General features: G+C 36.1%; 1 protein-coding gene across 1 annotated transcript; it reads right to left on the bottom strand.

Annotated features, from left to right (window-relative positions):
- Window positions 1-3,251: 3,251 nt before the first annotated feature.
- LOC140141203 (uncharacterized) lies at window positions 3,252-23,629 on the bottom strand. The gene is made up of 7 exons (XM_072163005.1): window positions 23,431-23,629; window positions 12,908-13,178; window positions 12,599-12,661; window positions 10,969-11,124; window positions 9,122-9,250; window positions 7,454-7,571; window positions 3,252-5,974 (listed from the first exon to the last, which is right to left on the bottom strand). Exons 2-7 carry the CDS (start codon window positions 13,136-13,138, stop codon window positions 5,619-5,621), a joined length of 1,053 nt encoding a protein of 350 aa, XP_072019106.1. The 5' UTR covers window positions 13,139-13,178; window positions 23,431-23,629; the 3' UTR covers window positions 3,252-5,618.
- Between the last annotated feature and the right edge of the window lie 459 nt (window positions 23,630-24,088).

Raw genomic sequence — 24,088 nt, 5'->3', positions numbered from 1 at the left:
CCCACGTATATAACATGTTGGTACAAAAACGGATTAGTAAAAGCTGAAGGTAGATACAAAGACGGCGCACCTAGAGAACCGTGGGAATTTTGTGCTGGACGGGATCCTTTAGTTACTGGATACGCCGCATTTGTAGTAACCTACTTGATTACAACCATTTTAAACTGGGTGTGGTAACTTATAACAAAAAACCTCTTGTGATTAATATTAATCACAGGAGGTTTTTTTATTTCTGCACGACCTACTCATTCTGTCTCTTTAGCATCGTTGTAGGCTTTTAAAATTTCTGTCATGCGTTTAGCTTCCATCCTGATTCTTCTCTCGGGAGAATCCAAAAGAGCACTAGTAAAAATCCAAAATAAAATTATCATCTTTTTATTTCATAAAATTTATCCACAAAACCAAATTTGTCTCGGTAATTTTTTAACGCAATCGTGTCTTTTTTTTTCAATCGGTGGTTCATTCGTAACAAAATCTATTAACTTTTCCAATATTTTTATTTCTTCGGTTCTCTCGAGAAAAATCCAGGGAGGTTTTAAACACAATCTCATCCTATATCTATCTTTGTACCAATTGACAAAACACAACATTAAGTTAACGGCTTGATGTCTAATCTTTTCTCCGTTGTACCCACTCGTTGCAACAAACAGGTCTTCCAGACTAGTACCATTCCACATATAAAAATCTCCTTTGGAAGAGTCTCCCAGTTGTTGGAATATTTTATCATCGGAGCATTCAAAATATAGAGAATCAGCCATTTATTTTTCGATAATACAGGACGTGGTCAAAAATTGGTAGTGCTCCATTCTTTGCAGAGTCTGACGATGTTTTCGCGTCCACTCAACGCTGCACTTTCTATCGCGCCGTCAAAATCGGTAGCGCCAGATTCTTTGCAGAGTATGACGATATTTTCGTATCCACCGTACGCGGCACCTCTCATCGCGCCGTCAAAATCGGTAGCGCCAGATTCTTTGCAGAGTATGACGATATTTTTGTATCCACCGTACGCGGCACCCCTCATCGCGCTGTTCAGATCGGTAGCACCCCATTCTCTGCAAAGTCTGACGATATTTTCGCATCCACCGTATGCGGCACCCCTCATCGCGCCGTCAAAATCGGCAGCGTCAAATTCTATACAGAGTTTGACGATGTTTTCGTGCCCACCGTATGCTGCACCCCTCACCACCCAGTCAAGATTGGTAGCACCGAATTCTTTACAGACTTTATCCATGTTTTTATAATCGGGTGATGAGACGTAAACTGTTTCATCATTATCATTCTTAACCATGTAGTATAACCCCGAGCTAAGTGACTCCGGTGAACCGATTTGTACCTTTTCATCCATGAGTTTTGTAATTTTAGCTAGTGTTTGTAATTGATCCATTTTGTTTTTTATTAATTGGGATTTTTTTAAACCAAAAATTATTTTTTATTAATCGGAAAAAAAATTAAAATAATTTTTGGAAAAATTATTTTAATTTTTTTTGAGGATTTTTGAATTTTGAGATGCAGGGGAAAAAATTCCCCTGCATTTTTTTTTGGTTGTAAGGAATTTTTTACTGTATATATCCTGTGTAAATTATTGTTCTGTGTAATCCTGTGTTGTTTGTTTTTTTTGTGTAATCCTGTGTTTTGTTTTGTTTTTGTGTAATCCTGTGTTGTTGTTTTTTTTGTGTAATCCTGTGTAAATTGTTTTTTTGTGTAATCCTGTGTTGTTTTTTTTTTTTAATCCTGTGTAAATTATTGTTCTGTGTAATCCTGTGTTGTTGTTTTTTTTGTGTAATCCTGTGTTGTTGTTTTTTTTTGTGTAATCCTGTGTTGTTGTTTTTTTTGTGTAATCCTGTGTAAATTGTTTGTTCTGTGTAATCCTGAGTAATTTTTTTTGTGGAATTTTTCCCTGTATTTTGCCCTGAAAAATGACACTAAGGTTAGGGGAGTTCTGTGATTTTACTGTGATTTGAAGAGTGGAGGTTTACACAGCAGTTACACAGCATTTCTGTGTATTTGATGGTTGGGGGCGATTTACACGGAAAATGACAGAATTGTGCCCGGATCCCCCTTCCCCCCTACTTCATTCTTGTTGTGTTTCCTTCTTTTAAAAAGCCATATTATAACACTTTCTGAAGAGGACGCCCTCAATATTTTTCAAAATTCTGTTTATTTATACGGTTGTAATATTATACTTTATTAAACTAAAATGCCCTGCAAAAATCAAGACTTTAGCGCATCTCGTCCAAAAATACATATGTGTGCTACTCTTTATCATATTTTCAAAACTTTATCCTGAAATTTTTAAATTAGGGTGCTAATTGAAATAATCTGGGGTGACCATGCAATCAACGCAATAGCACTTATAAATTTTGGGAAATGTTCTACAATCAGAACTCTTGCCCTAGATATTCCCATTAAAAATCCAAAATTGCAGAAATATACACTTTTTGCAACATTTTTGTACAAAATGTATTGATTTTTGGCCCCGCCCATACTCACCCCCCCCCCCCCCCCCCCTCAAAACAAACGTGGCGATTGCACTGACAATAGGGCAGGTGTTGGTGGCTTTCTCAAAAGTTTGAAGATGGTGTGTACCCATCAAACACAAAATGTTTTCAAAACATATTTAACATAATTATGTTATGACTTTGGACTTGGTTAAATTGTTTTAATTACATTAAATGTCGGGTGTCGTGAAAACATTTTAAAACGCTTTGTATGAAAACACAGTGTATCAACATCTTTAATATTTTCTTTAAATGTTATGTTATTGTAAAATAACTTTTGCAAACATTTTTTGCTAAATATTTTATCAACACTTAAAAAAACGTTTTATACCCTTTATATATAATCCGACATTTAAATGTTTTCTGGCTACCTTTTCCAACCTTTTGCAAGTAATGTTTAAAACGTTTTGTGCTTGCCGGGTATTATGTTCCGCATGTTCATTTTGACAGTGTTTTATATTTTGGATTGTTCCATTTAACATCCACGCTCCCAATAAGCACATTAGGCAGCTCCATTTGAAACTTTTCCTCCCCCTGTGGAAGATTCGGGTTGAATCTTTCTCAGAGGGTGTATGAAATTCAAATGGAACTGCCCAATGTGTTAATTCCATTCGAAATTCATACTCCCTCTGTGGAAGATATTTCCAAAATCTTCCACAGGGGAATGTGGATGTTAAATGAAATAGTGCAATGCAATTATGAATTGCATTGCAAAAGTATCAGTATAACACCAAAAACTACAACATATATACTTTGCATAGGTTATTTAATATTGCACTAAAGAAAACTTATTTCAGTTAAAAGGTAAGTATGATTTAATATTATAATGCGAATAAACCTTTGTAATGCTCAATTAAAAATGCAAATTATCATTTGGTGCTTATAGTCTTTCATACAAGTGTGAATTTAAAATGGGCTATCAGAGTGGGTGACTCCATTTGAAATGGACATGGACTCTACACCCGCTGTGTGGAAGATTACGGTAATTTCTTCCATAAAAAGGAGTGTATGGATTCATCTCATTGCAGCGGAGGATCAAAAATCGCTGTGGAGAACTAAAAACGCAACAAACATTCCACAAAATGCACTGTACTACTTTGGACTCGGATAGATGCTACAAGATTCCTCACTTCATGAAAGCCATTACTAGCATTCTGATTATAAGATAAAATGTTATCTGACATCAGACTATCATAAACTAACCCTTAGACCATTTCCAAAAGATTCCTCGCTTTTTGAAAGCAATTGACCTTTTTGGTAAATCCGATAAGCCTTTGCGAGTACACCTGAAATGTCGTCATTTGACGTCACGCCGACGTGCAAGCATAGAACTCTTGACCATACTGAGCGTAATATAAAGCATCTGACATCGGACTTTTATAAACGGACCCTTAGAAGCTCTTAGACAGTTCCAACAGATTCTTTCTTAATGAAAGCAATCAAGGACAGTCTGATCATAAGCTAAAACATCATCTGACGTTGGACTATTATGAGCTACTCCTTAGACAGTTTCCGAAAAGATTCCTGTCTTCGTGAAAGTATAGACTAATAATCTATCCTTTTGACAGTTTTCCAAAAGATTCTTCTCTTCGTGAAGGTATAGCACCCTGACCATGCTGACCATTAGATAAAGCATTTGACATCGGACTATTATAAACTAGCCTTTATACAGTTTCTAACAGATTCCTCTCTTCATGAAAGCAATCAAGTGCAGTCTGACCATAAAATAAAGTATCATCTGACATCGGACTACTATAATCTATCCTTTCGATAGTTTCCCAAACATTCCTCTCTTCGTGAAAGTATAGCACTCTGACCATAAGATAATAAATAATCTTACATCGGACTACTATAATCTATCCTTTCGATAGTTTCCCAAACATTCCTCTCTTCGTGAAAGTATAGCACTCTGACCATAAGATAATAAATAATCTTACATCGGACTACTATAATCTATCCTTTCGACAGTTTCCTAAAGATTCCTCTCTTCGTGAAAGTATAGCACTTTAACCATAAGATAAAGAATCATCTTACTATCATCATCGGACTTTTATAAACTAGCCCTTAGACAGTTTCCAAAGATTCCTCTCTTCAAGAAAGCCATCACTAGCAGTCTGACCATACGATGGAGAATTATCTGGCAACGGGCTATTGTAAATAAGTCCTTAGATATTTTCCAAAAGATTTCTTCGTGAGAGTATAGCACTCTGACCATAAGATGAAGAATCGTCTTACTAATATCATCATCGGACTTTCATAAACTAACCCTTAGACAGTTTCCAAAGATTCCTCTCTTCATGAAAGCCATCATTAGTAGTCTGACCATACGATAAAGAATCATCTGGTAACGGGCTCTTATAAACTATCCTTTTATACAGTTTCCAACAGATTCCTCTCTTCATGAAAACAATCACTGGCAGTGTGTCCATACGATAAAGCATCATCTGGCATCGGACTATTATAATATAGCTTATCCTTTTGACAGTTTCCAGAAGATTCCCCTCTTCGTGAAAGTATAGCACTCTGACCATAAGATCAAGAATCGTCTTACTAGCATCGGACTTTTATAAACTAGCCCTTAAGACAGATTCCAAAGATTCCTCTCTTCATGAAAGCCATCACTAGCAGTCTGACCATACGATGAAGAATTATCTGGCAACGGGCTATTGTAAATAAGTCCTTAGACAGTTTCCAAAGGATCCTCTCTTCATGAAAACAATCAAGAGCAGTCTGACCACAAGATAATATCATCTGACATTGGACTATTATAAACTTGTCCTTAGAAAGTTTCCAAAGATTCCTCTCTTCATGAAAGCCATCATTAGCAGTCTGACCATACGATAAAGAATCATCTGGCATCAGACTATTATAATATAGCTTATCTTTTTGACAGTTTCCAGAAGCTTATCTTTTTGACAGTTTCCAGAAGATTCCTCTCTTCGTGAAAGTATAGCACTCTGACCATAAGATGAGGAATCATCTTGCTATCATCATCGGACTTTTATAAACTAGCCCTTAAGACAGATTCCAAAGATTCCTCTCTCTTCATGAAAGCCATCACTAGCAGTCTGACCATACGATTAAGATTCATCTGGTAACGGGCTCTTATAAACTAGCCTTTTAGACAGTTTCCAATAGATTCCTCTCTTCATGAAAACAATCACTGGCAGTGTGACCATACGATAAAGCATCATCTGGTGTTCTTGGTGCTTCTGTTGGCGAGTCCTCAACTCTTCCACCTTCCATTATTGGTCCAGGTATTCTACTCCCCATTAGAGGATCTATCATTGTATCTGGTCTTTCTGGAGGAACAGGCACTGCTGATGTGGCTTGGGCGCTTGATTGGCTGTTGGCTGATGACGGAGGCGCATAAGCTTGGGCTAGTTGTGCTGCTGGTATCATGGTGTGTGCTGGAAGAAGGATATGCTGTGATTGGAATTGGTTGTGGGCCATAATGGGAACACCGGAAGCCATCACTGTATGGATAAAAACAAAATCATTATTTTCATGGTGGAATTTTAGAGTTGGTAGGCTACTTTGAATTTTTTTTTTTTTTTTTCAAAAACATGATCACAAAACACCGTATTTGACAAAACTTCACTGGCTTGCTGTAAAGGACCGTATCATTTTCAAACTATTGCTTTATGTTTACAAGAGGTTGAATGGACAGACAGGCACCAGATTATTTATCTTGTTTCACACAGTACAGTCAATCACCTGCTGGACATCGCTCATCACCAGATCCCACACGCACACGTCTTAAGCTGGACATACACGAGGAAATTTCAATTGCAAGGCCCATTAGTGGGTGAGTTATGTGCTCACTGACCATGAAGCTGAGCAATTGATCAAAATACACGAAGAAATGCTGGGCCTTGCAATTCCTTGAGCGTAATCATAGGGTTGGGATATACTCAAAACATAAGTAGTGGTTAATGATTTTCGTAATCATATCAAAATGGCTCATGTGTTGTCCTGAAAGCAAAAGATTGCCATCCTCTCCTGAATATCTATACAATTCTCCATAAAGAAAAGGCTAAGGAAAACTAAGATTAAAAGGGCTAAACACCACCACCAACAACAAAATAGACCTGCAAGTGTATAATGTAGCATGTGCACACATTATCATGCATGGATGGTGAATCAAACTGGTCCCTACACAGTGGCGTGCCGTGGCGCCCCAACCCGGGGTTGAAGAAGAAACAATTTTGCCGCCTTCCTTAACAGCCCGAAAAGGTTGACCCAATTTTTTTCACGGTCGTTTGAAAAAGTGAAGAGCAAAAAAAAAAAAAAAAAAGGATTTTAGGCGCTAGCGCCCTAAAAGCAACCTTTTTCAAAATTTTTATGCTTTTTCAATTTTTGGCGCCCTTTTTTCTTTGTTAAGACGTTTTGACGCCCCCTTCGTTTTTGCCGCCCCTGTTTTTGCCGCCCCTTCTTCTTCCGCCGCCCCTTCGTTTTTGCCGCCCCCTACTTTGACCCCGGGGGGCTGGCGCCCCCAAAGCCCCCAAAAAAAAAAAAAAAATACGCGCATGCTACACATTCCCAAATGAATGCAGTGACCAGCCGGTGTTCACTCAGCTGATTGGCTGGAGGAGGTTAGATTGCATGCAACAACATTGAAAGTAGAGCATGTCTCTACTTGTTTGCCTGTTGCTCGGGGGATTATTTTTCCTGATGCTTGTGGGATTAATTCCTTGCACATCAAAAATACACGGAGTAATCTTTTTACAAGGTGTGTGCAACAGGCAATTGCTTGGAAAAATGCCTCGTGTATGTCGGCCTTTATACATTTTCGCAACTAGTGACACACATTTCTAACCTTGTACCCCTTGTCATACAGGGACCATTAGGCTCAGAGGCTGATAACTAGTGACACACATTACTAACCTTGTCCCCCTTGTCCTACAGGGACCATCAGGCTAACAGGTTGATAACTAGTGACACACATTACTAACCTTGTCCCCCTTGTCCTACAGGGACCATCAGGCTAACAGGTTGATAACTAGTAGGGTGAAATTGGTAACCACCCACTGATAACAACTGACAAGTGCCATTCTGTGGAAAGTACTGAACCTGATCAAAAAGAAAGAAAACACAATCAAATTGGCAAGTTATGTCACTGTAAAATGATAATTCTGAACTTGTGGTTTACCCACAAGACGGCCGAAAATGATGTCATCCATCTATTAAATGATTGCTTTATTTGGTAATTTAAGTTTAGTGTCTTTTTAAGGGATCTGGAATGAGCGTTTTGAGCGTTTCGACAGTATTTTTGTGGGACATGAGAGCACATCAGACATATCGAATTGCATTCTGAATACGAAGAATGTCTTTCTGATATCAAATAATTTTCATTTTTGAAATTCACGACATAATACAAATTTTATGACAAGTTATTAAAATTTGATATTTTTCACATTTTTGATATATAAAAGTCCTCGAAGTAAATTTTAAAAATCTAATGATATATTCTGAAAGTGTATGTAGCTGGGAGGAAAAGCCGACGGTCAATTGAAAATTTTGACCTTTCATATTGAAGATATGGATTTTTTTTCCCAAAAGACCTATTTTTTTTTTGTGTTTTTGGGAAAAAAAATCCATATCTTCAATACGAAAGGTCAAAATTTTCAATTGATCGTCGGCTTTTCATCCCACCTACATACACTTTAATTATAAATCATCAGATTTATAAAGTTTACTTCGAGTACTGTTAAATATCAAAAATGTCAATTTTAATGATTTGCCATAAAATGTGTATTACATTGCGAATTTCAAAAAATCAAAATTATTCGATATCAGAAGGACATTCTTCGTATTCAGAATGCAATTCGATATGTCTGATGTGCTCTAATGTCCCACAATAAATACTGTCCAAACGTTCATACCCCATCCCTTAAGATGTTGCTTTTGTTTTAAGGGTAGATAACGTACTGTTGGTCGAAGCAGCCAAAAACATTGATTTTCATTATCTAAATCAATATATTATTGAAAAATAATACTTTGCTGTTTTGCAAAAGTTCATTCTACAAATTATATACATTCAAAACTTTTTGATTTTGATTTATTGTTGTTAATGAGTTATGTACGTTTTACAAAAGTGTTGCTGTTTCAGCCCTCTTTACAACATAACTCAAGACTCACAGGACCTACAAAAGTATGTGATATTGGAAATCTTCTACACACTCGCTATGAAATGATCAATGCAATTTTTACCAAAGCTCACTACCATTCGCAAGATGCTGTGAACTACCAAATCGCAACAGTTTAAAATATTTGCTAACCTTAAGTGTACTGATACATTTTAGGCGCATTATACTTCAAAATGGATTATCATTCGACCGGCCTTAATGCTCTGCGTGCTAGCCATGCGCTTCAACGAAAAATGTTGAAGTTCTGAAATATTTTCTCAAAATATCACAAGCTATCTTAAGAGCTACTGAACCAATACTAGGCTTGCTTGTACTCATTTTAATGCATTTTTCATGCTGATTCTAAATATGGTCATGAAAGTTCATATTTCTGAAATTTTTTTTTTTTTTTGAAAAAATTGAAACATGTCGTTTGCATCGACACCCGCGTGAAGAGAGTAAATAATACAAGATTGGGGGATTTTGTGGACTTACAACAGCAGGTGGTGTAGGCTGACAACATGAAAATGTCCCATAGCACGTGAATGCAAGAGATATAATGCATAATATAAGCTGACTTAATGCTAATACTGCCATAACAGCATTGACAGAGACTCGTCCACTCTGCAAAAAAAAATATAAAAAATTAATATGGTTAGGCCCTACCTTTAAAACAAAATGACTATAGCCTCTTAGTATCCCAGCTAACACAAAACGTTTTACATCAAACGTTTAGGCCTAAAGAAGGAAGATATGAAGGATATAAGTTTCAATAATATTCAGAAAACATTTTTAAAAACTTGATGCAAAACATTCTAACATGATGTTATTCAGTGTGAATAAAATGTTTTTGCTAAGATGTTTGCAAAAAAATATTTTTCAATAAGATTTTGACAACATTTTAGAATGTTGTTTTACAGTAAGTGTTGTAATACTTTTCGTATAAAACGTCAGTGGCGTAGATTTCTTTTTGACATGGGCGAAATTTCTTGAAGTATATAGTAAATGCAGAACTATTTGGCGACAGAATAAGTTCACCGTGTAAAATTGGCCAAATTGAAGCTAATCAAATAATTTTGAATTACTAACAATTGATATTTTTATTTAAGGGATGGGGTATGAACGTTTGGACAGTATTTATTTTGGGACATTAGAGCACATCAGACATATCGAATTGCATTCTGAATACGAAGAAAGTCATTCTGATATCAAATAATTTTGATTTTTGAAATTCGCAATTTAATACACATTTTATGGCAAATCATTAAAATTGATATTTTTGATATTTAACAGTACTTGAAGTAAACTTTATAAATCTGATGATTTATACTTAATGTATGTAGGTGGGATGAAAAGCCGACGATCAATTGAAATTTTGACCTTTCGTATTGAAGATATGGATTTTTTTCCTAAAACACCAAAAAATTAGGTCTTTTGGGAAAAAATCCATATCTTCAATATGAAAGGTCAACATTTTCAATTGACCGTCGGCATTTCCTCCCTACTACATACACTTTAAGAATATATCATTAGATTTATATAATTTATTTCGAGGACTGTTATATATCAAAAATTTGAAAAATATCAATTTTTATAATTTGTCATAAAATTTGTATTATATTGTGATTTTCAAAAATGAAAATTATTTGATATCAGAAAGACATGCTTCGTATTCAGAATGCAATTCGATAGGTCTGAGGTGCTCTTATGTCCCACAAAAAATACTGTCGAAACACAATAAACGCTCATTTTAGATCCCTTAACAGCCCTCAAAGCAAATTTTATAAATCTAATGATATTTACTTATAAATTGTATGCAGTTGGGAGGGAAAGTCGACGATCATTTGAAAATATTGACTTTTCGTATTAAAGTTATACATTTATCCCCAAAAGACCTAAATTTTTAGATGTGTATCACCAATATACGAAAGGTAAAAATGTTCAGCTACATACACTTTAAATACATATCAGTACATTTTACTACGAGGACTGTTTTTAAAATTGATATTTTTTTATTTTACATATTAAAATATGTAAAATCAAAAAAAAACATTAATTTTTAATAATTTGCCATAAAATGTGTTTATATCGCCGATTTCAAAACATCAAAATGATATCATCAGGACATTTCTTGTACTCAGAATGCAATTCATTATGTCTGATGTGCAATCATGTCCCACAAAAAATACTGTACAGACTTTGCTATCCTATCCCTTATAATTGAACCGAATTGAAATATAACGAACCATAAGAATTACTGGCATGTGGCAAAATATACCTGACGGGCCATCGGTATGTGGGGGGGGGGCACATCCTCTCTTTTATCACTGTTCATTACTTACCCAGTCAAATTCGCAGGTGTCATAATCGTAGTTGCGGAAATCAAGTTGAGGTGCACAATACCAGCTGCTTTCATTAGCAGCATTTACAGATGCATAAACCAGTAGCTGGAAGCACACCGCGCATAGGATTATGCAGACCACTAGATAAGAAACATTCTTGAGAAAGAAGAATATAAAATAGAAAGTGATAGAATTGGCAATAATTGTGACAGCTGATGATATAAAAGCTATATACATCCAGTAGCTTAGTCAATGGCAACTGAACCGTGATGTATATAGAATCGGCTTCATTATTAACTAAATGCAAACTATAGATGGTGCTATTTATCGTTAATCATATCTTTTTATTTGCAAGGGGTAGGTGATTGATACTGCCATTAAAACAGCTGGAATGGGTGAAACAAGCAACAAGGAAATTTTATAAACATATTTCATCAAACATTAAAAGAAATTATCTGTAATAAAAGCTTGAAAGAGTAATTTCCAATAACTAAATAACGCCACCAATTTTGTCATTAATAAATACATTTTATATCCGGAAAAGCTATAAAAATGCTATAAAAGTGAATTATTTTGTAAAAGAGGGCAAATCAAAGTTGAGAATGACTCAAAAGCATCTGTATACATTAGCATGATATCACATTTAGCTGTTTAATCCTAAAATTTGGTTGTACATGATGTTTTGTTTGAAAAACTAATAAATGATCCCATCAAACAACCGTGTTAAAAGCTATTTACATCCAGTATATAGCTTAGTCAATGGCAACTGAACTGTAAACTCGTGATTATACCTTTCCTATCAATTCCCTTACGACTTCTAAACTGTTGTTACCACATAATATTCCATCAGTTATGTATATGTTGCTGATAGCATCAGTAATAATTTCTCTAAAAGTATTACATGAAGATATCAAACTACCGGTACTTCATCAACTGTCTACTGCTGATAGCAAATTACTTCATCAAGTATCCACTGTTGATATAGTTTACTACTTCATCAACTATCTACCAAAGGTAGCTTCTACTTCATCAACTATCTACTGCTGATAGACGACTACCTCAACTATTTTCTGCTGTATACTTCATCAACTATCTATCTCAGATAGCAAACTACTTTATCAACTGTCTACTGCTTTTATCAAATTACTTAACTATCTACTGCTGATATAGCTTACTACTTCATCGACTATCTAACGCAGATAGCTTACTACTTCATTAACTATTTACTGCTGATAGCACACTACTTCGTCAACATGATCAACTATCTACCGCGGATAGCTTCTACTTCATCAACTATCTACCGCATATAGCAAACTACTTCATCGACTGTCTACTGCTTTTATCAAATTACTTCATCAACTATCTACTGCTGGTATAGCTTACTACTTCATCGACTATCTGATGCAGATAGCTTAAACTACCTCATTAACTTTTTACTGCCAATAGCACACTACTTCATCAACATGATCAACTATCTACCGCAGGTAGCTTACTACTTCAATACTAACTATATGCTGACAGTTTACTTCATCAGCCATCTACTGCTGATAGCTTACTACTTCATCAACTCTCTACCGCAGACAGCTTACTAGTTCATTAACTATCTGCTGCTGATAGCTTATCCACTTACCACACATAGACTTGTCTTTTTCCAGTATGCAACCATACCTAACAACCCAGTTGGTAATGCAAACTGTAATAAAGAAGATATAGGGATTATGATTATAATATTGCAAACAAAATTATCTTTACATTTAAGGGGCATTGTGTAATGCACAGCCTCATCCCCCGAATTTTCATAAAAAGTTAAGAATTTTATACCACCGGAACCTCTGGCTACATAATGTTTGTATGCAAAATATTTCTTGCAGATTCATTATTATTACCATGAAACTTATTTAACAAAAAAAAAAGTAGCTAAATTATTTTTACCACTCACCACAATAGCAGACCAAATTGGATTCCCTGAATAAGACGCTCTAGCTCCCAAAACAATAGCAATGATGCCCAGAAGAGCCAGAAGAAAAGATAATATAATAGTTGCTATGGCAAAGCATTTCATCCCTGGTACCGGTCGCACCCCTCTGTTTGTAGGTTGCTGCGTGCTGACATAGCTCGATTCGGAGGGGTTCGAATCCTGGGTTGAAGATGGAGGCTGACCGCTTGTCATGGTTGAAAGTTGTATGGAAATGTAAACCAGTGAAGTTTATCTATTGTTTGGGAAGAAGAAAGATAAAATAAAATTTTAAAAAGAACTAGAAGCAGGCGTTATTTTATTGTTTTTTGTTTTTTTGTTTTTTTAGGTCGGTGGCAGAAAGACAATGAGGCTAAAATATTGTTATAAAAAAGTTTGATTAGCTCGTAATCGGCGGGCCTTACATTGCGGATTAATATCAACATATAATATTTTGATAATTGCCTTGTGACATCACATCAGAAGTATCACAAATTATACCGGGGGGTATACTTTATGTACTTTTATTTAACACGCACAATATAGACCAGATATTACAACTATATCACTCTTAACACGGGTCTACTTTTCGGCGTAGCCTGATAATTGCCACCGAGCTGAGCTGATCAATATAGCATGTCCTCAAGTGACTGAAAAAAATGTGTAAATAAATCATTAAAATTATCATTTGGTATTTTTAAAATAAAAATTTGGCAAAAAAGAGGAAAACAGCAGTATTGACAAAGTTGAAGCCTCATGCACAAACATGTAGCTAATTTCTGTAGAGAAAGTAGAGAAATTACAGATTCGCGTAAAATGTCCTATTTTGTCTTTAATACAGGGCTTTCAGCTAAACGACTTGCATGCTATGTTAGCACATCTATGCTATTACCAAAAAAAAAAAAAAATTTCATGATTTTTTATGATTTTATGAATGAATAAAATCACTGACTGTGCCTTTAATTTCATTCCTGTTACCGGGTGCACCTCACTGTTGAACGTTTATAGATTGCTGCGGCGAATTGTGGGTGGAAGTTTGTTTTTGGGGTTTTTTGTGTTTTTTTTTGTAAACGTCATACCAATGCAGTTTGGGAAGAAGAGAGATGCCAAAACTAAGCAAGCAAAGCTTAATGCTCTGCATGCTAGCCATGCGCTTCAACGGAAAAAGCTCAAGTTTTGAAATATTTTCTCAAAATATCAAGAGCTATCTTAGGAACTACTGAACTAATACTAGGCTTGTTTGTACTCATTTTAATGCATTTTTCATGCTGATTCCAAATATAGTCATGAAAATTTACATTTCTGAAATTGTTGAATTTTTAAAAAAAATTTGAAACATGTCGTCTGCAGTCGACACCCGTGTGAAGAGAGTTAAGACTGAACTAGAAGCAGATGTTAAATCTAATTTTCTTGATCAGTGACAGAAAAACAAATATTTTTACAAATTTTTATTCGTGATTATATATCAATTCTTTATAACCCAAAGAATCCTTAGGAAAGAATGTTTTAATTCAATTTTATTGACAACATACTTTTCTGATTAATTACATAATTATCTTAAATTGAATCATATAGAATATTGACCTCGCAAATAGCCTGCAGGTACACAATATCATTTCCTTGTGGTGTATACTGCAGACGAGTTTAATCAATTTGTGGAAGACAATTTTTTTCCATTATCAGTTGATGACGTAGCAAGCTATCAAAATGCCATAAGGAGTGCATGTTTTGTGAGGTGCATGTGTGAAAGTAGTTTTTGAGCAATCATGGGGGACGGGATGTGTCCCCCCCCCCTTAATTTTTCCATGGGCGCAAAGTAATAATTAACCTGTACATCTTCCGCTTTAGACAGAAAAACATCGTTTTTAGGGACAAATTATGGTAAACTTGCACAATTTTGCGCGGTCCGCTCGTATATACTGGCCTGCCTATAAGTAAGCAAAATTTACCTTCATTTGGTGCTAAAATAGGCATTGAAACCTTTTCGCGCGCTTCGGCGCAAATATCCCAGTAAAATCGGAATAAAATACCCCCCCCCCCCTCCTCCGGCACTTAGCCCTATGATGATTGCAAGCATCATTAATCTATATAGTAGACTTGTTAAGGGGTTGAACGCTGCATTTTTTAGTACAAAGGTCCCACTTGGCATGGATGTTCCTTGGGGCAAGAGAAAAAATTTCATCCAAAGATACACTCTGTCTCTATGCATAAAACCTATGCTAATTAGTACCCAAAATATGGTATTTTCTAACTTTCGGACCATTTCACATAAAAAGAACTATAAATAGTTGAACTTGGCTTACTTTAGGGCAAGGAATTAATTTTTTTGGTTGTCTTGGGAATTTGTGCCCATTTTGACCCTCAAATTCAAGATGGCCGCTGGGCGCCATCTTTAAAATAGCCGTTTTTACAACTTTTGAATAATTTGAGCTAAAAACTTGTGTGACATATCAATTTGTACTAATTTGAGGTTGGAAAACTCATTTCTGGCACTGTTTATGTGATATGAGGTAATTTGAATAGGGTACCAGGGTTTTTAAATGTGAATTCTGAGGTACCTGTCACTGGCTATATGTACTTATGAATATGTAAACCTTAATTTTAAGCACCATTGAGGACACACTTCATAATGCACAATTTTACTATTATGTTCAGGTCATTCTATTGATAGCAACAAGCGTTATTTGATTTAAAATTACCAGTATGGATGGATATAATAATTATGACTGAAATTTGTGTTTTATTTGTCAGTTGGTCAGAGATGAACCAATTACAGATCCCGCATCGGTAAAATTATGTGGCCAACCTAAAAAGAAACAAGAAAAATAGAAGCTTGTTATACAAAACGGCTGAAAAACATCTCAGCTCTCAGTGAATATGGTGATTTGTAGTAATAGATGGTATCTCTGGTTGGGGGGTGGCGGTGGTGCGAGCAGTGCAGTAGTAGAGCTATTGCTGAAGCGATGCCAACCAACAGAAGGTGGATCAGGCAAGGCTGATAAAGGCTGAGAGGAGTACAGACCAAAACAGCCCGGTGAAAAAAGGTGAATATGAGTTGTGGCATGAAAAGCCCAAGGTGTCAAGGAACTTCTTGATTTATACATTAAAGACCATCGAGAATCTGGTACTGCTTTGACCACGGCTAAATGGACAACACTCGATTTAATCGATTATAACCGTCTTGTATCTCCTGGTTTTCCTCTTCGACAGAATATGGTCAATTCGATCCCTGACATCAAGGAAATACAAAAGTCATCTGGTTGTTGGGATCTGGTGTTTAATGAAGATCTCAGTTAAGTGGTCAGGATATGAAGGACATCATTTCACCTGACATGAAAATTTTGGCACAAGCCACCTGACATGAAAATTTTGGCACAAGCAGTCAAGATTCTGTGAAGGGATATGCTGGATAAAAAGCAAATGTTTTAGGCTCTTTCTCAAATACCTCAGTAGCAGACCTTCTTATTCCAACATTGAGATCTTGCTGTTAGATGGCCCTTGCATCGGTGTCAATATACATCCTGCTTCTTCAGATAAGCTTGTGTTATCACTGGCTCAATCCACCGTGTGCAACTGTATATACAAAATATCAGTAAATCCCCAGAGTGTGCCACATTATCGGCGTGAAATAGAGGTCTGCTGACAGAACCAGCAAACAGTCCCACTACAATATGCTTCACTGTATGATGATTCATCACCATCAAACGCGCCATTGAGTACCTCAATCCAGGATAGACACCTGTCTTGGTAGCTGATCAGCTACTGTACACGCTTGCAAAGCATTTGCAGTGGAAGTTTTTAGATACCAACATTATTGAAGTTAAGTACCTTGTCTTGCCTGGGGCCATGATGTTGTGGTCAGTTTTAGGTGACAGGTTGGAGTGGGATGGGTCGACCACAGCTATGAATATACAGTGGGAGAGCACAGTCCTTCATTAGTGCATCTCACATTTGTAGGACTTGATATGGGTTTTTTAATATAAAAAGTTAGAGTGAACAATACCCCATGAGTAACTTATATAGGCACCTAGGCACTATAAAAGACAACCACATGGGCCAATCAGTGGTTCACAGCAGCTTAGGAACAACAAGAGTAAGGCTTACAGTACTAAAAGCATCAGATACATGAAATGAGATGCTTATGCACTCTGCTCTTGAAGGATGGTGTGCCGTTGTCAGTTAAGTCTCCGACGACTCCATCACGTAGGCTATTCCAAACGTAAACTGCAGTGTGAATGAAGGTCCTGTGAGAGCATGGCAAGGCATGGACAAGCTGGAGCGGGTAGCTCTTCTGACCACAGATGGCTTGGTAGCAGTGCTTTCAGATCTGGTGGGCACAAGCTGGTGTGCATTTTGTAGAGGACTGTTGCTGTAGAAACTTGACGTCTTTGACGGAGAGATGTCATGCTCAGCTCTGTAATCGCTTCCTCTTCACTCACACCTATGAATCGAATGGCCTTCCTCTGGATAGAGTCTAATAATCCTAGATTGGTGGCGCTGGCACACATCCAAGCCAGTGAAGCGTATTGGGCATTGTAAACGGTTGCACTGCCTCTCACATCAAGTTTGTTTGCAACTCTCCTCAAAGCGCCCAGCTTCTGTCCTGCTCTGGATGAGATGTTGGAGATGTGCTTTGTCCAGGGCAGCTTGCTGTCAACTGTGACTCCCAGGATCTCCAGCTTCTCCTTCTCAGCCAGTTTGGTGGTACCAAACAGAAGAAGATCTAGCTTGGTTGGAATCCTCTTTCTTGATATTGTCATTGCCTTTATTGCTCTAAGGTCACCTTCCATCTGTTTGCCCAGTTCCTCATTTTCTCATCACCCAGGTCATCAATGAAGACAGAGAATAAAAGTGGGCCCAGTATTGACCTCTGATGGGGAACTGATGCATTGATGGAGGAAGTACTTGATGACTGGCCAGATAGAACAACTTTGATGGAATGATGTGTCAGGTACATCCTAATCCAGGTGAGCAACTTGCCAGATACTCCCTTTGTCATGAGTTTCAAGAAAAGGCCATTATGCTATTTGATTTGATTTGATTTTGTCAAATGCTCCGTTGATGTCCAGGGCAATCAGACGCACTTCGTTGCCTCTGTCTTTGATTTGATTTGATTTGAGTTTATTAAGCATATCATCGTAAGAGTCAAATAACATATTGCACAGAACATATATACAAAAACATAATTATTATAAAATACAAATTAAAACATAAAAATTGACACGATAATATGCCAAGGATATCCCTTAAAGCCAGGGAGTTTGACCATCCTTGAGTCAGAATGGTGAGGATGTCAGCTGTGCTGTGGTGTGGCCTAAATCCAAACTGCCTATCGGAAATCAGTTGGTTTCCAAGGAGGTACTTCTGAAGATGGTTCTGTACAACAGCCTCCATGACCTTGAGGTACATAGATGGATTACACTTCGAATCTCCGATAGGGATGAAAGATGCTGTCTTCCATTGCCTTGGATAAACTCCCTTGGAGAAGCAAAGCTGAAACAGCAGGCTGAGTGGTCTTGCAAGTTATGAGCTGTACTCCTTCAGGACTCTTGCAGGGATTGCGTCAGTATAGCTTTATCTGGTTGCAGATTCCTGAGAAGCTTCCCAACATCTTTGACCTTGAAGGCTATATGCTGAACTTCAGGAGCAGGTTTTTCTGCGCTGGCAAGCTAGCATTTAGCGGCAAAGGTTTGGCAGAATTTTTCAGCTTTGTCTTTTGATGTAGTGTAGACTTGACGGCCATCCTTGTGCACCAAGTATCAGGCACAGCTATTCATTCTGAAAACCTATACCCAATATGTTGAGTTGAGGCAAACTACTGCTACTGACCTTGCTCCTGCATGAGTGGTCATTTTAAATGAAACAATGCTTGCTGCTATCAATAAAGTGGACTTAAAATAGTAGTTACAAAACAAAACAAAAAACATGCATTATAAAGTGTGTCCCCAATGGTGCCAAAAATTAAGGTATATTAAAACATAACTTATTCATCCCTCTACAATATAGCCAATGCCAGGTACCATGGAATTCACATTTAAAAACCCTTGTACCCTTTTCAAATTACCTCCTATCACATAAACAGTGTTTAGGAAATTCTAAAGAAGTAGGCCCTACCTGCATGTGCAACCATGACTGTTTCAAAATAGCCCGCCAAAGTCATGCAGGTAACTCCGATGTCGTGCATTGAATTAGTTTGAATGAGGAATACTACGGGAACCAGTGCCTTTTGTTAGCAGTCACACATGAGTGAAGTGGATAACCTCTATTATGAAATGCTGATAGTTACTTTTTTGTTTTTGTGGCCTCTTATCAGTCTAAACGCAGGACAACCGATTCTTTTGTTCTGCTTAGTCGCGCTAAAAGTCGATCGATACATGTTAAAATCAGCACAATTCCGAGATACACCTTTTTGCTATGAAATTTATTTTCTCGGTCAAATATAAAGCAATTTTTTTTTTTTTTTTTAATGTCAAATAAAAACATAGTGCTTGGATGAACATTTTTTTTAAAAATCCTGGTGTTAAAATTAAGCATCAAATTGTGTCTTTTAGTGTGATATTTTTGATTTTTATAGGCCTTTAGTTCGCCCGTGAGCTTTTTACAGAATTCATTTTTTAGCGTCTCAAACTAATATAGTTTGCTAAAGAAAGATATTTCCCACCTCTGTAAAGCACATCGTGTGGGTCTATATATTATAGTCAAAACGGAAATTCTGACTCCATAATTTTTGACTACCAGTTGAAATATTTTCAAATCCACGCGTGAAATATTCGGCTAATACTAGCATTGTGGATCGATATCTCTGGGTGCCCGGCCTGGATAGAGTGTTGCCAGAACTTCAATATAGCAAAGAAATTACCTGGTGTTTCAATTGTCATGAAGGTGACTGGGTATAGTGCCTTTAGTTTGTGTTTGTTTGAAATTGCTTAAACCCACCGAAAGTCATAATGAAGCAGCCAAAACAATACAAGGTTAAACATGGAAGTTTATAACAACCTATTATAATGACCTAAAGGAAAAATCATTTATGGCAACAATGAGCCTTGCATTGTAAGTCATGGTTAAAATGTGTTGAGTACCCACCCCACCCATAGGCCTACATAATATTACATACCGGTACCTTATAATATTTATATAGCACGGCTATAGCTATACATTTATAAAGTAGGTCCTATAGCGCTAAATTATGACAAATAGGCCTACACAAACCCGAACGCAAGTCTGAAGGGTGTAATGAAAATGGCAACCCGCGAGGGGGGGGGGGGGAGGGGGTCATTCAAAATTCACCTGTAGATAGGAGGGACAGAAAATTAAAATCCCCTCTAATAACACGCGAATTTTTCTAGGTTTGGACAGTGGATTTTCCCATGGACCTCATCCTAGGTAAATAAACAAACAAACAAACAAACAGACAAAATGGTTTTCATAATCATGGAATCCATAGCCCCTAGGCCTATAAATTGAAATTGCAGGCTATCACGGGAGCAAATTTCCAAAATTCACCTCATTTACCAGAATTGGGGATTTGGGCTACCAAATCGCTGGTCAGGCAATCCTGGTTTTCAATGGAAAAGGGACCTGGTTGACAACAATTGAAATATCGATTAATTCAGCTGGTTGCTCTCGAGATAAAGTACTGATTTTGACATTTTCGGAGGATGAAGGGAAAAAGGGTAAAATAAAAACGGAAATTCTGACAAAACTATAATATATAGACCCACACGATGTGCTTTACAGAGGTGGGAAATATCTTTCTTTAGCAAACTATGTTAGTTTGAGACGCTAAAAAATGAATTCTGTAAAAAGCTCACGGGCGAACTAAAGGCCTATAAAAATCCAAAATATCACACTAAAAGACACAATTTGATGCTTAATTTTAACACCAGGATTTTTAAAAAAATGTTCATCCAAGCACTATGTTTTTATTTGACATTACTGAAGAAAAAAAAAATTTTGCTTTATATTTGACCGAGAAAATAAATTTCATAGCAAAAAGGTGCATCTCGGAATTGTGCTGATTTTAACATGTATCGATCGACTTTTAGCGCGACTAAGCAGAACAAAAGAATCGGTTGTCCTGCGTTTAGACTGTTATTAATACTGTTATGATTGATCATTATAAACAGCAGCTGCAATGTTTGTTTCGTTCAGTCGTTGACATTTATCTGCATTGACGGATATCGGATGAAATATTGATATTTTTTAATGTTAATTATTACCACTTTTAAAAATACACTTAACGTGTATGTAGCTGGAATGAAAAGCCGACTATCATTTGAAAAATTTGACCTTTCCTCTTGAAGACATGTACATTTTTTCCCCAAAAGACCTAACATTTGTAGGCCTATGTCTTTTGGAAACTGTTAGGACTGTTAAATGTCAAAAAAAAATTTTTTTTAGTATTTCCCCATATATTGTGTATATATTATATCGCGAATTTCAAAAATCAACATTTATTTGATATCAGATACACATTCCTCGTAGTCAGAATGCATTATCATTATTAACTGTACTCAGAAAGTACAAAACTTTTTTGACATTATTCGCAAAAGGTTAGAAAAGCCAAAGCTTGCCAGAAAATGTCGGGTTATACAAAGGCTATAAAACGCTTTCATAACACTTAACACTTAAAAACATTTTTTGAAAACTTATTGCAAAATATTCTAACATAATGTTATTTAAGTGTTGACAAAATATTTGACAAAATATGTTTGCAAAAATAATTTACAATAACATTTGTTTTTAAAATGTTTTTGTAGTGTGTTTTCATACGAAACGTTGAAAACGTGACCTTTATAAAACCCGAAATTTAATGTTAATAAAATGTTTTTACCAAAACCTAAAACATTTTAAAAATGTCTTGTGTAATAATATTCAGTTACATCTATATTAACTCTCGACTGCAAACGACAATCTTCAATTTTTTTAAAAAGATTTTAAGAAATCAAAAATGTAAATTTTCATGACCATATTCGGAATAAGCATAGAAAATGCATTAAAATGAGTAAAAGCAAGCATAGCATTGGTTCAGTGGTTCTAAAGATAGCTCTTGATTTTTGAGAAAATGTCTCAAGACTTGGATTTTTAGCACGCAGAGTATTAAACCCAATTAATTCTGCATAGCATTAACCTTCCGTATGTTGAAGTATAATGATGAGATTGCAGGGATCTGGCAATCGCATCAGAACCGTAACAGAATTATAATTATTGTAAGCAATAGCTTATGATAGTACTGATAGTGATATGTATGCAAGGGGCAAGGGGTAGTATTACGTATTTTAATAGACCTTTGCTTTCTACCGTAGACAGCATATTGGAATAATTGTACATCAATGGTGAATATAAAATAATGAAATTTATTTCAGATAATATTATATACAACTAGGTTTAGTGAGCTGATGGTATATAATTATGCATCAAGACGTGAATGGTCAGGAAAGGGGTTACTGATTTCTAAAAATAATCGGAAATGTTGAATTATATTAATTATTTTAAATAAATGAAATTGCCATGAAATACAAATTTACCCATTGCACCAGGCCTCAAATTGTTTTTGTTTTTTTAACATGATTTTTAAGCTGAAGTTAGCAGATTTTTATACGAATTATTTAAACAGATTACACATTCATTGGGAAATTCAGTGATTAATAATGTAATTAATATCAGTATTTTTTAAACATTGATATTAAATTACTGATGTTTTAGAGCATCATACGAATGTATTGTAACTATAATAGTTCGGTACTGGGCAAATAGACCATTTAATATAGTGACTAAATTAATTGTTTAAAAACTAGAATGTATGTTAACCTATATATATGTATATATATATATCTATATTTGTCTCAGATCTTAACTCATGCATGTACTTGCACTAGCCTATTAACACAGACATCTGCATACTGTCATGTCAAACGTGTTCAGTGTGCTCATAGCTATAGCATGCACTCCGGGACTTACACAATATATATTTCGTATGTATGTAACATGTATAACATTATCTTGAAACACTATGAAACACAAACTAGGCTCAGTTCTTTAAATGCTATCTACCGTAGATTTTGCTCGGGGACTTTCGCAATATTAATCTAACATTATCTAATAAATGCCAACTATGATTAATATGAACACAAACTACAACACGCGTGTTTAATATTCTTAATGCTATCTACCGTAGATAGCATTTATTTTGCCCGGGACTTTCGCAATATTAAAATGCCTCTGACATTATCTACTAAAGGGCGACTATATACACAAACTATCCCCTGTATATTGATATATTAAGAATACGATTAAGCATCATTAATTTGATCTCGTGCGCTAGTTTGTAATGTTTGAATGTTTCCATGTTCCAGTGTATGATGCGTAGGCCTCTTCCCTTGTTTATATAACATGTTCAATACGCTTAATGCTCTCTACCGTAGATAACATGCAAGTGTGCCCTGGGACCTGCACAACTAATTTAGTAATGCATTGCTCTACTATATACAGAAATAGCTTACACTTACTTGAATAACGTCACCTGCATTTCACTCGTCCGTTCACCAAGATTATTTTCTTATAAGCTTTTCATCATATGCACAAACCGCCATGTAACACACCCTATACTGTCTATAGCATTCTTAAATGTTGTCTGGTTATAAGTATTTAGTCGGCTAGTATACACACCTCACCGACTCAGCTAGCTTCAGCTGCGAGATGCCTGTTTTAAATTAACCCTTCTTATAATTTTATAATTGTGACCTCTTAACGCATGCACACGTTCTCGTGCTTTATAGACGAATCCAAGTAGCCAAGTCATGGTCAGGATTTGGTCGGACATCTTTGGGTAGCCGCTAGCACCAACCTTGTGTTTTGAGCGCCCCATTGTGCAAATAAAAGCCACCTAACACCTAGAGAAGATGCAAGGACGAGGAGGGTTAATAGAATAATAGCTAATAATATATATAATGGAGATAATTCCGCAGGTAATCCCGTCACATCTATTCATACATTATTCCTTTTGTTTAGTACATCAATGCATAGATACCGCGTGTAGTTAATCCGATTATTATATGTCACCTCAACAGCGAATAGTCCAGCTGTGTGTTTTGTCGAAGGGAACTGTATTGTGTTGTAAACTTTATCAAAATTTGAGAATTTGTGCTTACTGGAGGCATTTCGTGT

The sequence above is a fragment of the Amphiura filiformis genome, chromosome 19 (genome assembly GCF_039555335.1).
Source record: "Amphiura filiformis chromosome 19, Afil_fr2py, whole genome shotgun sequence".
Lineage (NCBI taxonomy): Eukaryota > Metazoa > Echinodermata > Ophiuroidea > Amphilepidida > Amphiuridae > Amphiura > Amphiura filiformis.
The sequence above is the reverse complement of the archived record's forward strand: the minus strand, read 5'-3'. Positions and strand labels throughout refer to the sequence as shown.

Coding starts and splice junctions, on each gene's coding strand:
- LOC140141203 (XM_072163005.1), bottom strand. CDS start 13,138: ATGACAAGCGGTCAGCCTCCATCTTCAACCCAGGATTCGAACCCCTCC. Junction 12,662..12,907: donor CAATTTGGTCTGCTATTGTG/GTGAGTGGTAAA, acceptor TCTTTATTACAG/TTTGCATTACCAACTGGGTT. Junction 7,572..9,121: donor AGCCTACACCACCTGCTGTT/GTAAGTCCACAA, acceptor CTTTTTGATCAG/GTTCAGTACTTTCCACAGAA.